The 15,644-nt window shown below is 39.3% G+C and overlaps 1 protein-coding gene across 1 annotated transcript in view; it reads left to right on the top strand.

The window, feature by feature from the left end:
* The window catches only part of SDAD1 (SDA1 domain containing 1), a 38,099-nt gene that overhangs the window by 3,673 nt on the left and 18,782 nt on the right, over positions 1 to 15,644 (top strand). Inside the window, exons 3-12 of the mRNA XM_066384652.1 lie at positions 7 to 105; positions 1,854 to 1,964; positions 4,734 to 4,805; positions 4,882 to 4,982; positions 7,060 to 7,117; positions 7,734 to 7,808; positions 9,809 to 9,910; positions 11,140 to 11,209; positions 12,944 to 13,047; positions 14,565 to 14,622. Of these exons, the coding sequence (XP_066240749.1) occupies positions 7 to 105; positions 1,854 to 1,964; positions 4,734 to 4,805; positions 4,882 to 4,982; positions 7,060 to 7,117; positions 7,734 to 7,808; positions 9,809 to 9,910; positions 11,140 to 11,209; positions 12,944 to 13,047; positions 14,565 to 14,622 (850 nt within the window). The remainder of the gene's footprint in view (positions 1 to 6; positions 106 to 1,853; positions 1,965 to 4,733; positions 4,806 to 4,881; positions 4,983 to 7,059; positions 7,118 to 7,733; positions 7,809 to 9,808; positions 9,911 to 11,139; positions 11,210 to 12,943; positions 13,048 to 14,564; positions 14,623 to 15,644) is intronic.

Below are 15,644 nucleotides of genomic sequence, written 5' to 3'. Positions count from 1 at the left end.
TTACAGATTGCTCACTGCTACCCAGAACATTTAAGTAACTTTCCTCAAGAGTTGAAAGATCTTCTCTCCTACAATCACAGTGTCTTGGATCCAGATCTTCGAATGGTAGGACCAGTATTTGGATTGATAACTTGTGCTGTGTTTGTGTGTATGTGTTTAAATAAAAATAGCCTCTCAACTAAACATCTTTTTAAAATTTAAACAGAATGTGTCATCCCTTAAAATCCTTCTGTGGCTTCTTATTTATACTTAGAGTAAAACTCACACTTATCATGGCCTGTAAGCCCCTACTTGATATGCTTCCTGTCTATGTATTTATTTTTTAATCTGATTGTCTTTTCTGCTGATCTTTCTGTTCTTCCAGTATGCTAACCCTGTCAGTATGTTCTTTCTCCTCTTTTGAATAGGAGGTTTCTTCTAGTCATTTAAATCTCATGTGCATGAAGAACCTAATTACAATTCATGGTTTTCATAATGCTTAATTTAATACATTTATCCATTAAATAGCCAGTTTGAACATTTAAATATTGTCACTTCACTAGTTGACATTGGGTCCTGGCCTAGATCTCCTTTGCCAAACCAGGGCACCCATTTCCCTTACTTAATGGCTGTCCTTTCTCTGGAGCACTGTCCTCAGCACAGTGGGAGACCTAGCACCTGGGAGGTTGCCCTTGCCCCTCGGCTGGTACCTGATCAAGCCAGTGGTATGAAAGCCCAGCCCCTTCCCTCAAGGTGGGTCCCAGGTGCATTATGTGCTCCAGGACTTCTCTGTGATCAGACTAAAGCTGGTCTCCAGCCAGGGACACCTCCTTGCCCAGCCTTTCTTTTCTCTGCCCTATCCAGCTGTCTTGCTTCTCTTCTAGAAAAGAGCACACCCCAGACAAATCACTAAAGAACTGGGTTCTGTTCTAGGGCAATGTTTTTCAACCACCACTTCATATAGCATCAGGGTGGTTGACTCTCTCACGGACTGGCCTGACCTTTCTGGCGGACTGGCGGTTGAAAACTACTGATTTAGAGCACACTGCTGGATCCTGTTTTTAATTGGCTATTGTGATGGCCACCAATCCTACCAGCCTCAGGACTTTCTACAAAACCTAGTGTATTTGCTATTTTTCCAGGACTTTTTTTAATCATTCCCATGTTTTTCTTCACTTTTTCCTGCTTATACAGACAGAAACAGACTGTATTTCTTAGTGGAAGAAAAAAAAATGTCTGTGTATATATATTAACTTATTACTTAATAAAATTAGTAAAATAAATTTTTATGTTATTCTTTCTTTGACATTATAACTACCTTTACCTATACTTTTTATTAATTTCTTATTAAAGCATTATTATTTTTACTACTTTGTGTTCAAACTGTCACCACCAAACCAGCCAGTGGGAACTTCTCTTTTCAGCAGTGCCCCTGATGTTTTTGAAAGCATCCTTGTGTTCTGGCAGAAATATATAGTTACAAACCCTTTCGTAATGTTTTTTCTGCTCCAAGGCTTGGAATCAAGTATTCTCCAAGGATTATTTGTTCCATCTAGTAGAGAAGACTAATAGAGAAAAACTGGGGCAATAAGGGTACTCAGAAAAGTTGGTAGTAAACAAGAGGGCTTCAGCTACTGCTGAGCCATTCTTGGTATTAATACTTCCTAAAGAATGCCTTCTAAAGTCACAAATTCTGATTGATTATTCTTGTTTAGTGTATGATATTATTGTTACACCACCTTTTTATCTTTGTGGATTCATTGATAGCCGGGGGTTCTGTTGACCTCCCTGTGTAAAGTAGCCACAGTGTATCGGTTATATTACCTTCTTAACTTTATCATTATCTTATAATATGTTTTCTTTTCCTTCCTGAGACATTTTGCAAAGCTTTGATCTTGCTGAGAAATAAGAATCTTCTCAATCCATCAAGTTTGCTGGAACTCTTCTTTGAACTTCTGCGTTGCCATGATAAGCTTCTGCGAAAGGTAAAGAGCAGTATTGCTTTTTTTTCATATATCCCGTTTTTCTTGCAGTGACATAAGATTAGTAGAGTGAATTCTTTTTTTTTTTTTTTTAATAATTTTATTTTTTTAATGGGGTGACATCAATAAATCAGGATACATATATTCAAAGATAACAAGTCCAGGTTATCTTGTCGTTCAATTATGTTGCATACCCATCACCCAAAGTCAGATTGTCCTCTGTCACCTTCTATCTAGTTTTCTTTGTGCCCCTCCCCACCCCCTTTCCCTCGCCCATTCCCCCCTCCCCCCCGTAACCACCACACTCTTATCAATGTCTCTTAGTTTCACTATTATGTCCCACCTATGTATGGAATAATACAGTTCCTGGTTTTTTCTGATTTACTTATTTCGCTTCGTATCATGTTATCAAGATCCCACCATTTTCCTGTAAATGATCCGATGTCATCATTTCTTATGGCTGAGTAGTATTCCATAGTGTATATGTGCCACATCTTCTTTATCCAGTCATCTATTGATGGGCTTTTTGGTTGTTTCCATGTCCTGGCCACTGTGAACAATGCTGAAATAAACATGGGGCTGCATGTGTCTTTACGTATCCATGTTTCTGAGTTTTTGGGATATATACCCAGTAGAGGGATTGCTGGGTCATAAGGTAGTTCTATTTTCAGTTTTTTGAGGAACCACCATACTTTCTTCCATAATGGTTGTACTACTTTACATTCCCACCAACAGTGTATGAGGGTTCCTTTTTCTCCACAGCCTCTCCAACATTTGCTATTACCTGTCTTGCTAATAACAGCTAATTGAACAGGTGTGAGGTGGTATCTCATTGCCATTTTGATTTGCATTTCTCTAATAGCTAAAGAAGATGAGCATCTTTTCATATATCTGTTGGCCATTTGTATTTCTTCCTGGGAGAAGTGTCTATTCATATCCTCTTCCCATTTTTTTATTGGATTGTTTGTTTGTTTGTTGTTGAGTTTTATGAGTTCTTTGTATATTTTGGATATTAGGCCCTTAGCTGTTGTTTGAAAATATCATTTCCCATTTAGTTGGCTTTCTGTTTATTTTGTTATCAGTTTCTCTTGCTGAGCAAAAACTTCTTAGTCTGATGTAGTCCCATTCATTAATTTTTGCCTTCACTTCAGTAGAGTGAATTCTTGATGCTTCATATTATTATACAGTTAAGAATAGTTTTAATAGGAAAAAAATTGACCGTTGTGTGCATACAATATGATAGTAATAGATAAACATTTATTGAATGCTTACTTTTTGCCAGATACCATTCTCAGAGCTTTTAAGTATTTTTGTTACTCACAAAACAATATGAGATTTACTATTAGTAGTAATCGTAGTAATAGTAGTATTTTACAGATGAGGTAGTGTAACGTGCCCAGAGTCACACTGATTCTTAGTGGCGCAAGAATATAAACTCAGGCAGTCTTTCTCCAGAACCCAACCTTTTTTCCACTGCACTGTACTGATTAAAATCCAGAGCATGGACTGGACACTCATAGCTTAGCCCCCGAGAAACTAATCTATCTTGTTATTACTATTTTCCTATGGCTTTGTATTTGCTTATATAAGTAAGGTCAGAAGCTGAAGGTTTATGAAAGAAATTTAAGAAAGAAAAACTTAAGTTCTTATTCATTAACTTAATGATTTTTTTTTCAAAGTGTTTAGAGACTGCCACCTTTTGATTTTAGCCATCGTACTTGTTGGTCTAACTTGTGGGATGAGCGTTGTCCAGGCAAGCATATTTTGGGTACCAGTGATACTTGTATTGCCAGTGTCATCTTGCGTGGAGTTGTCAGTAAATGGAGCACCTTTCCTTTCTTTAAAAATAGCAATGTTATTGAGATATAATTCACACACAATCCATCCATTTAGTGTACAGTTCAGTGGTTTTTTTATATTCACAGAATTTGCAACTCACAGCAATCAATTTTAGAGCATTTTTATTGCCCTCAAAAGAAACCCCATTCCCATTAGCAGTCACTCCCCATCCCCTATCTCTCCCATCCCTAGGCAACCACCCATCTACCTTTGGTCTTTACAGATTTGCCAGCTCTAGATATTTTGTATAAATGGACTCGTACAGTATATAACTTTTTAAACATTTTTAAACTGATTTTAGAGAGAGAAGAAAGGTAGATATATATAGAGAGAAATAGAAATTTGTTCTTCCACTTATTTATGCATTCATTGGTTGATTCTTGTATGTGCCCTGACCAGGAAGTGGACCTGCAACCTTGACATATCGTAGCCAACTGATCTGCATTGTGAGGGTTGTAGTTTTTTGTATCTGGCTTTTTATCATATGTTTTCAAGGTTTACCCATGTGTAACATGTATCAGTATTTCCTCCTTCCTTTTTATCACCAAATACTATTTCATTGTATAGTTATACTGAGGTTTGTTTATTCTTTCATCAGTTTTAATGGCCATTTGGTTTCTTTTCATTATCTGGCTATTATGGATAATGCTGCTATGAATATTTGTGTGAGCGTTGGTGAGAAAATATATTTTCATTTCTCTTGGGTATATAGCTAAGAGTGGAATTACTGGGTTATATGGTAACTTCATGGGTAACCTTTTCAGAGCAGTTTTCCTTTTGCATTTTAGCTGCTGCTTTTGGTTTTAATTTTTGTCTCTTCTGTGATAAAATGAAAAGTAGTTAATATTAAATCCTCCTGTACATTTGTACTTTTCTCCAGATTAAGCAAAGTTTGAAATGTTGGTTAATGTGCATATGTTTTCTTTTCCTTAGACTTTATACACACATATCGTGACTGATATCAAGAATATAAATGCGAAGCATAAGAACAATAAAGTGAATGTAGTAAGTACCCTTTTGTTATCCATGTTTGCAGCGTTGTACCTCCAGGGTATTAAGGCCGCTTGCTCCTCTCCTCTAGGTGTTGCAGAATTTCATGTACACCATGTTACGAGACAACAATGCAACTGCAGCAAAGATGTCTTTGGATGTCATGATTGAACTCTACAGAAGAAACATCTGGTAATATATATTTGTCTCTTGAGAAATAGAATCTTTTGTTTCTTTGTAATTACCACAGAGCACATACACAAATATTGTTCTTGATCTTGAGCTCTTTAATATACATCTGTCATCTATTAAGATGGAAGTGACAATACAGAGGCCATCCAGATACCTGACAGCAGCACTGGCTACATTTGTTCAGCACATATACTTTATATTACCTGTTTGTTCTTCAGAACAAAGTAATGCAACTTATCTGGAATTACTCTCATTTGACAGATAATGAAATTGATGTTCATAGAGTTTAAGTTCAGAGCTGAAATTCAAACCCAGGTCAGTCTGATTCTGAAGCCTCTGCTCTTTTTAATTTGCCATGCTGAAGATTTTCAAGTTAATTTATCCTGTTTTTATAAAATACCATGTTTTATGTACTTTGGTACAGTGCCTCCAATTCATGTCTTTTGCTTTTCTTTCTTTATTTCTTTTTTTTTTTTTTACAGAGACAGAGAGAGAGAGTCAGAGAGAGGGATAGATAGGGATAGACAGAATGGAACGGAGAGATGAGAAGCATCAATCATTAGTTTTTCGTTGCACATTGCGACACCTTAGTTGTTCATTGATTGCTTACTCATATGTGCCTTGACCGTGGGCCTTCAGCAGACGGAGTAACCCCTTGCACGAGCCAGCAACCTTGGTTCCAAGCTGGTGAGCTTTTGCTCAAATCAGATGAGCCCGCGCTCAAGCTGGTGACCTCAGGGTCTCGAACCTGGGTCCTTGGCATCCCAGTCCGACGCTCTATCCACTGTGCCACCGCCTGATCAGGCTTTTTTTTTCCAACTATAAAAGTAGTAATATTCATTGCAACTGAGAATTCGGTGAAACTAGAAAAAATTTTTAAAGTATTGAGCCTGACCAGGCGGTGGCGCAGTGGATAGGGTGTCAGCCTGGGATGCTGAGGACCCAGGTTCTAAACCCTGAGGTTGCTGGCTTGAGTACAGGCTCACCAGCTTGAGTGCAGGGTCACCGGCTTGAACATGGGATCATAGACATGACCCAGTAGTCTCTGGCTTGAGCAAGGGGTCATTGGCTTAGCTGAAATCCCCATTGCCCCCCCCCCCCCATCAAATCACATATGAGAAAACAATCAATGAACAACTAAAGTGCTGCAACAAAGAATTGATGCTTCTCATCTCCCTTCCTGTCTGTCCCTCTCTCTGTCTCTCTCTTTCTCTGTCTCTCTTGCTAAAAAAAAAATATATATAGGAAGATAGATCCATCACCCAGAGCCAATCATTGTTGTTAGTTTATGGTAATTCCTTCTGTCTTTTCTTTAGCATGAATTTTCACTGTTAGAATTTTGCTATGTTAATAATTTTCTATACTGTGTTTATTGTTTCACTTCCCCTCAGTAGTTCCCTATGTCATTAAAATTCTTCATAAGTGCACCTTAATGGCTGTGTAACTTTTTGAAGTAAGATTAGCTAAAACTTAATTAAATTTAACTTAATTAAATTAAATAGTCAAACTGTGATTGACTAGGTAACAACCTAAGACATTTTATAAGATTACAGCTATGAATTCTAACATGGCAGAAATATTTCTTATATTATTTTGTGCCATTGTCTGTGCTGTCAAATACAGTAGAATGAAAATTTACTTTAAAATACTTATTTGTGCCTAACCAGGAGGTGGCACAGTGAATAGAGCGTCAGCCTGGGTTGCAGAGGACCCAGGTTGGAAACCCTGAGGTTGCCAGGTTGAGCGCTGGCTCATCCAGCTTGAGTGCGGCCTTGCCAGCTTAAGCCTAAGGTCGCCAGCCTGAGTGTGGAATTGTAGACATGACCCCATGGTTACTTGCTTGAGCCCAGGGTCACTGGCTTGAGCAAGGGGTCACTGGCTCGGCTATAGCCCCCCACCCCACCCCATCAAGGCACATATGAGAATGTAATCAATGAACAACTAAGATGCCGCAATGAAGAATTGATGCTTCTCATCTCTCTCCCTTCCTGTTTGTCTGTTTCTATATGTCCTTCTCTCTGTCTCTGTCTCATTAAAAAAATAAAATAAAATAAAATACTCATTTGTCTTTCCCCAGGAATGATGCCAAAACTGTCAATGTGATCACAACTGCATGTTTCTCCAAGGTCACCAAGGTGAGTGCCTGTAGGGCTGTGAAGGTACGTCTGAGCGGTCTGCCTCTCAGATAGAGGGTGTAGGTGGTGGTATATGAGGAAAAGGGAATGGGGAATGTGCAAATGTGGGGTCATGTTACTGATGCCCTCTGTGTTTAGGCTGCTTTTCCAGCTCATCAATCTGTGCGTTAGAGGAGTCAAACAAAATTATCATGAGTTTTTAAAAATGGTATGTGTTAAACAATAGCCTTAGCATTTATTTTATGTTTCTCCTATAATTCTTGATTATTCTTTTATTGGGTTCAGACACAACTGAATGAAATTTAAGGATATATTTGACTTTTTACTAGATAGACTGCAGTGTCAGGGATGTGGACATTCATGACAGTATACTTGGTGGATAACTATGTAGAGCCTAGATGTTTTTATTTAAAGATTTTTAAAAATTATATATTTGTAGGACAAGTAACATTGTAAAAACATTCTGTTTAAATTAAAGAAGTGAACCCAACCCCATCACTTTTTTATATTTTTCTTCAGGTTCTAGTGCATACACATGTACAAAGTGTAAACTGAAGTATTTATTCTTTGTGGTAAGGTAGGATGAGTAATTGACTTTGTTCTCATTGGTCTTTAGATATTAGTTGCTGCTTTGACATTCTTCCTTGGGAAAGATGAAGAGGAGAAACAAGACAGTGACTCAGAATCTGAGGTTAGTTTAACCATAGATGCCTCTGAATTGTACTGTTAATAGATGTCATTATTGCACTCAGTACAAATTGTAAAATCTATGACTGCTTAAGTTAGAAAGAAGCTTGCATGTTACCTTTATCCTTGATTGTATTCTGCCATGCTGAGATTTTTTTTTTTTTACTTCCGTGAGAGGAGGGGAGGGGAGGCAGAGACAGACTCCTGCGTGTGCCCCAACTGGGATCCACCCAGCAAGCCCACTAGGGGTGATGCTCTGCCCATCTGGGGCCATTGCTTTGTTGCTTTAACTGAGCTTTTCTTAGCACCTCAGGTGGAGGCCATGGAGCCATCCTCAGTGCTTGGGGCCAACTCGCTCCAATTGAGCCATGGCTGCAGGAGGGGTAGAGAGATAGAGAGAGAAGCAAGAGGAGGAGAGGTGGAGAAGCAGATGGGCGCTTCTCCTGTGTGCCCTGATGAAGAATTGAACCCAGAACATCTACACGCTGGGCTGACGCACTACCGCTGAGCCAACTGGCCAGGGCCCGAGATTTTATTGTTTAGAATTTGTCACTTTTAGTAAGATAAAGTAACTAATAAAACCTACATTCCTTCAGCCTTGTTCTTAGTTCCAAAGTAATACCTATATCTCACTATATAAACTTAGAATGTAAATTGCTGCCAACATTTTTGAGGTGAGTGTCGATGACATTGAAGTTCAGAGCGGGGGAATGGAGAGGAGTAATATTGTGCTATCTTTTAATTAAAGGAAAAAATCAAGATATATGAGGTTATGAAATTTCTTTATTAAAAATTTTCTAATTAAAATATAAAAGGAGAAAATATTTTCCTTCCCATTTTAGCATCTTGATAACAAGATTACTGGAATATATAATAATATCTTATAATTCGTTTTATCTTTTTAAATGGTGTATGAACAATACATTTTTATTGTAAAACATTTCAGATACTATAGATAAAACAAGTTTTCTTGACCTTGTTTTATTTCTACTTCTATATTTTTTTCTTTACAAATAACCATTTTATTTCCCTTTGCATTTATATATTTATGTATATATGTATATAATTTTGTATGCATAGATTTTTAAAACATGTAAATAACATACATACTGTTCTACAGCTTGCTTTCTTTGTATCGATATATATAGATGTACCAATCTACTTATATCATATTTTGTTAGGATATATAGGTTGACCTTATGCTTTTAATCTCCACGTGATATTTCTGAATATGAATGTATTATAGTTTAAGCATTTTCTTGTTGGTATTTGTTCCCATTTTTTTTAAATAAAAATGAAGTTGCATTCTGTCAATATATTATACTGCAGTAAAAATTAAAAGGAAAAGTCAAAAATAAAAATCAGTGCTGCAGTGAAAGTGTTCATATGTGCCTATGCACATGGGAAAATATTTTTTTTAATTTTAGAAGTCACGTTCATTTTTTTTTTTTTTTTTTTTTTTTTTTTTTTTTTTTTTTTTTTTTTTTTTTTTTTCATTTTTCTAAAGCTGGAAACAGGGAGAGACAGTCAGACAGACTCCCGCATGCGCCCGACCGGGATCCACCCGGCACGCCCACCATGGGGCGACGCTCTGCCCACCAGGGGGCGATGCTCTGCCCATCCTGGGCGTCGCCATGTTGCGACCAGAGCCACTCTAGCGCCTGGGGCAGAGGCCACAGAGCCATCCCCAGCGCCCGGGCCATCTTTGCTCCAATGGAGCCTTGGCTGCGGGAGGGGAAGAGAGAGACAGAGAGGAAGGCGCGGCGGAGGGGTGGAGAAGCAAATGGACGCTTCTCCTATGTGCCCTGGCCGGGAATCGAACCCGGGTCCTCCGCACGCTAGGCCGACGCTCTACCGCTGAGCCAACCGGCCAGGGCGAAGTCACGTTCATTTTTAATGGCTATGTGCAAAGAGTACAAATACAAAGAAATGGTTGAAATGATTACTGTTTGCCTCCACGCAAATCTTTCTTATTTACAGTTTTACAAAGTAGTCTTTCTTTAGGATGAAGGACCAACAGCAAGAGACCTGCTAGTACAGTATGCCACAGGGAAGAAAAGCTCCAAACACAAGAAAAAGTTGGAAAAGGCTATGAAAGTGCTCAAGGTGAGACTTGTACCTGGGGAATGAGGGTTGGAATCAGAATGTAGAAAAGATTTCCGTTAAAAGCTTTTAAGAATTTGAAATAAATTACATTTTTGAAAGACTTAGAAATGTGTAATGAATTTTTAAGCACTGATTTTTATTTTTTCAATTTATTTATATTTATTGATATTCCAGCATGTGGGGAGTGAGAAGTATCAATTCACAGGTGCTTCCTTTTAGTTGTCCATTGCTTGCTGTGTATGTGCATTAACCCGGTAAGCACAGGGTTTCAAACCCAGGACCTCAGCAGTTCCAGGTGGATGCTCTATCAACTGTGCCACCACAGGCCAGGCTAAGTGCTGATTTTCACATGAATAAATGTTTTCAGCTCTAGCTGTGCCTGAATGAATTAATTTGTTTAAATTTACTTTTCACTTGTTCTGATTGTGATGCCCTTTATTAGGGTATGCATGTCTTCTCAGAAGAATAAACCAATAAAGTACATTTAATATTTTGTAATGATTATTCTGAAAATCATTACTTTGACCCTTATGTGGGTGTTTTGGGGTGTGTGTGTGTGTGTGTGTGTGTGTGTGTGTGTGTGTATGTGTGTGACAGAGAGAGAGAGGGACAGACAGGAAGGAATAGAGATGAGAACCATCAGTTCTTTGTTGTGGCTACTTAGTTGCTCATTGATTGCTTTTTCATATGTGCCTTGACTGGGGGGGGGGGGCTACAGCAGAGCAAGTGACCCCTTGCTCAAGCCATCAACCTTGGGCTCAAGCCAGCGACCTTGGGCTTCAAGCCAGTGACCTTTGGGCTCGAGCCAGTGACCATGGGGTCATGTCTATGATGTCACATTCAACCCAGCAACCCTGCACTCAAGCTGGTGAGCCTGTGCTCAAGCCGCATAACCCTGCGCTCAAGGTGGTGACCTCAGGGTTTCGAACCTGGGTCCTCTGCATCCTGGTCTGACCCTCCAACCACTGTGTCACCACCTGGTCAGGCCTTATGTAGATTTTAATGTTTCTCTTTCCAAATTCCTTTAAGTTTTATAGGTGCTAATAGGTGATTCTTAAAAGACAAAAACCATCTGTATTTCTAGTTGAAAGAAAGGTTTTTGGAACAAAGATTTGTGTTTTCTTTTTAAATACTGTGGTGGACTTGGTAACAGGTTTTAGCACATTTAACCCCACGGCCTCATTACTGTAATTCAGAAGGTAAATATTTTTCCTCTCCCTTTCTTTCAGAAACAAAAGAAGAAGAAAAAACCAGAGGTGTTTAACTTTTCAGCTATTCACTTGATTCATGATCCCCAAGGTACTATAATTATGACTTCTCAAGTTCTTGTTAGTCTGATCTCCCTGTTTAGTTTTCTACATTCAGAGTTACCAGGAAATTTAAGATCCCTGGTGCTTAATAGACAATCAGTAAATACTTAGTTCTTACTAGTTGGCTGTAGCCTAGAGAATTATGTTCTGAAGTAGTAAATCTGAGTTCATCTCAAAATGAGAAAAATATGAAAGAACAGCTCTCTCTGAAAAAATTTTTTTTTAAGGTTTTATTTATTGATTTTACAGAGAGGAGAGGGAGGGGTGAAGAATGAGAAGCATCAACTCATTGTTGCTTCACTTTAGTTCACTGATTGCTTGCTGTATGTGCCCTGACCCGGCAAGCTCAGTGTTTTGAATCAGCAACTTCAGCATTCCAGGTCAACGCTCTATCCACTGTGCCACCACAGGTCAGGCTAAAATTTTTATCTTTAACAGCACAATAGTGGTAGGAACTTGAGCTCGAACAAATGAAAAATTGGCAATCTTTTGTTGGTCCTTTTATTTTTTTAGAAGCTTAGTTTGTGTGTGTATGTGTGTGTGTGTGTGTGTGTGTTTTATACAGGGACAGAGATAGAGTCAGCGAGAGGGATAGACAGGGACAGGCAGACAGGAACGGAGAGATGAGAAGCATCAATCATCAGGGTTTTTTGACACCTTAAGTTTTTCATTGATTGCCTTCTCACATGTGCCTTGACCACAGGCCTTGAGCAGACCGTGTAACCCCTTGCTTGAGCCAGCGACCTTGGGTCCAAGCTGGTGAGCTTTGCTCAAACCAGATGAGCCCACACTCAAGCTGGTGACCTCAGGGTCTCGAACCTGGGTTCTTGGCATCCCAGTCCAACGCTCTATCCACTGCGCCACCGCCTGGTCAGGCGGTCCTTTTATTTTTTTAAACTGCTCTGTGGAAACCAGTTCTAGAACACTAATTCTCAAACTGGAATACAAATTGGAATCACTTAGAAAATTTATGAACTAAACTGGTGTTTGGATCCTGTTATTTCCAGAGGCTAGTTAGTTGGTATTGAGACTTTTTTTTATTATGGATCATAGAGAGAGAGGAAAGGAGGGAAAGGGAAACATTGATTTGTTGTCCCACCTATATCCTATATATGCATTCATTGGTTGATTACTGTATGTACCCTGACTGGAGATCAAACCCACAACCTTGGTGTATCGGGGCGACGCTCTAACCAACAGAGCTAACCAACTAGAGCTGCACATTGGGACTTTTAAATGCTCTGTGTACTCTAATGTACAGCAGCGTTTGCCGGCTTCTTCTCTAGGTCAGTGTTTCTCAGACTTTAAGGTACATATCAACTGAGCACCCTGCTAAAGTGCAGATTGATTCAGTAGGCCTGAGGTGGGGGCTGAGATTCTGTATTTCTAATAAGCCACCATGTGGACCAGCTGCTGCTGGGACCACAAGTTGAGAAGCTGCAGTTGTAGAAATGCTAAATGAAGCACCTATTAAACAGTCGCTCAAACTGTTGATGCTAAAAATCTTGGGACTCCTTCCTTAACTTTGGGCACTGCTGAGACGGTATTGACCTGTGTGTGGTCTTCTCACCTTTTGTCATGCTGCTGTTTTAACATCCTGGGTCAGCAGAGTGATTTCAGGCACAGCCATGCCAGAGTCGCTGGTCTAACCACTGCCTTTCTCTTCATCTGTTAATGTACACACCATGGCCCCACGGTGTACTTCTGATACTTTCTTTTCTAGATTTTGCAGAAAAACTGCTAAAGCAGCTAGAGAGCTCTAAGGAGAGGTTTGAAGTGAAGATGATGCTCATGAACCTCATCTCCAGATTGGTGGGAATTCACGAGGTTTGAATTACATTGTTTCTTTTGGTGGATGTTAGAAATATGTAGACCTATTCTTGGTAAAATGAAAGCCACTAAGGTAGATGAGTAACTTAATTTTATTTCTCCAAAATATTTACATCAGTATAATTTAGAAAAGAATAAAATCTTTTTCTGTGAAGATATGTTTTCATCATTTTGTTTTATCAGTTAATATGGATGTTAAATTGTGTATATATGCAGTTTATGGGCAGACTATTTTGTGTTCTCTTTTTCTACTTTCTTTTTATTCAACTTTATTTCACATACACACTTTTCTGAGCCAACATAACCTACATATATTTATTGACATTACTGTTTTACAGTTTATTTCTTCATAGCTTTCTTAAACAAAATAAAAGTTAAAAAAATTTTTTTAATAGAGTAGTTTGTGCCTAATGGTGGCGCAGTGGATAGAGTGTCAACCTAGGACACTAAGAATCCAGGTTCGAGGCCCCGAGATCGCCAGCTTGAGTGCGGGGTTGCTGGCTTGAGCCCAAAGGCTGCTGGCTTCAAGCGTAAGGTCACAGGCTTGAGCCCAAGATCACTGGCTTCAGCAAGGGGTCACTGGCTCATCTGGAGCCCCCTGGTCAAGGCACACATGTGAAAGCAATCAATGAACAACTAAGGTGCTGCAGCTACGAATTGATGCTTCACATCTCTCTCCCTTCCTATCTGTCTCTGGTTCTTGCTCTCTCTCTCGCTTAAAGAAATGATTTGTAATTTAAATGTGGTTTGATGGAAAATACCAGAGTTTTACAACTGACTAAAATCGAACCTCCATCCTTATATTGAGCCTAAGCCTTCCCTGTTACTTCTCTGGCTTTGGTTTTGCTCTGTGGCTAAAATAGAAAAATAAATTTATTTTCCCATGATGAACTTTGAAAAAGACCAGTCCATCTCTAAAGTTTCTCTTGAAGTTCAAAATTGCAATTGCTTTGATAACTGGAGCCATGTCACCTTCATTAGGTAGCCTCTAGAATGGTGGTGTTTTTTCTCTAAAATAGAGCTCAGCGTAATTCCTCCAAAGTGGTTGGTCTGGTATCTAATAATAAAACCAGAATGGTGGCATTTTATTGGTGACTATACTCGATGCTATTCAGATTTAAATTACTGTTCTGTTTCTTGCTTTGGAGCCTTAATATCAGTGCCTTTTCTTTCTATGAGTCTCTTTATCTCGAAGACTAAAAAATTAATTCTGCTGCCACACCAATTTTAAAAGTAGAATGTTGCATTTTGGTTGCCTTTGTCTCCTTTGTTTTATTCTGCATACAAAATAAACTGTTTTTTCTTCCTTGACATAATAAGGATAGCAGCATAGCCTTCCTTTTCTTAGTTAATATAGCACATTGAATTATTCTGGGGTGTGAATGCTATTGGGGGGGGGGGAGTAATAAATGATTCCCAGATAGTTGAACTTGGTGATATAATTGCATTTGGGAAAATGAACATATAGCTTTAGTTACATAAATATTAAAGTCAGTGCATTGTTTTTCCCACAGCTTTTTCTCTTCAACTTCTATCCCTTTGTGCAAAGGTTTCTGCAGCCCCACCAGAGAGGTAAGCCTACCACCTGCCGTGTTCCTTCGGTGGCCTTGGGGTTAAAATAACCAGCCAGAGTTTTTTGTTCTGAAATTAGTAAAGACAGGTAGGAGTGAAATGTATTCTTTTTCACAGAAAGGAAGAGAAACCTTTTTATTTTATTTCCAGAATCTGCCATGGGTTAATTGTTCCGCTCATCAACTTTAAAAAATAATTATTGGGGGTGGGGAGGATGGATCAATAAATTGGTTTCTCAAAGCAAGTCTTTTTTTTTTACAGTACCCCTCCATTATCTGTAGTTTTGCTTTCCACAGTTTCATTTATTCAAGATTCAAAAATATTAAGTGGAAAATTCCAGAAATAAACATTTATAAGTTTAAATTGCACACCCTTCTGAGTAGCATCTTGCGTTGCCCCGTCCCGTCCTGCCTGAGACACGAGCCGTGCCTTCTTTCGGCACGCCTGCACTGTGTGCTCCCCGCCCGTTAGTCACTAGTAGCTCTCAGCTATCAGATGAACTGTCAGGGGGTCACAGTGCTTGTGTTCACGTAACCCTTATTTTACTTAATGGCCCCAAGCACAAGGGTGGTGATCCGGAAAAGTGCTGTAAAGTGCTACTTTTAAGTGAAAGTCCTTTTTTTGTTTGTTTGATTTTGAGAGTGTTTTATAAAGCTAGGGATGGTGAAACAAGGCAGGGCCTGGAGTAGAAGCAGCAGCAGGAAAAAGACTAGGAAGGGCTTCTTTAGCCTCTAGAAACCTGTGGGAAAGAAACAAAGTCGGAGAAAAGGGGGACCTGGGAGACAGGTTCGGGGTTAGCCTGGGATGAGCTGCTGCTGCCCACTGCTGCCCTAGTTGCAGGTCTTGTGGGGACCCTTAGAGTTTAGGAGATACACGCCTGTGGGGAAGAGTGGAGGGGAGAGGGGGAAAGGCACGACGTCCCCCCAGGATGGAGAGCACTGAGAGTACTTTCTGTAAGTGAGAAGGGGAGTGCAGTACAATAAGATGCTTTTGAGAGGAGACTACATTCACATAACTTTATG

Source organism: Saccopteryx leptura, chromosome 5, assembly GCF_036850995.1.
Source record: "Saccopteryx leptura isolate mSacLep1 chromosome 5, mSacLep1_pri_phased_curated, whole genome shotgun sequence".
NCBI lineage: Eukaryota > Metazoa > Chordata > Mammalia > Chiroptera > Emballonuridae > Saccopteryx > Saccopteryx leptura.
Note: the sequence above shows the minus strand (reverse complement) of the source record. Positions and strands in the feature narration are given on the sequence as shown.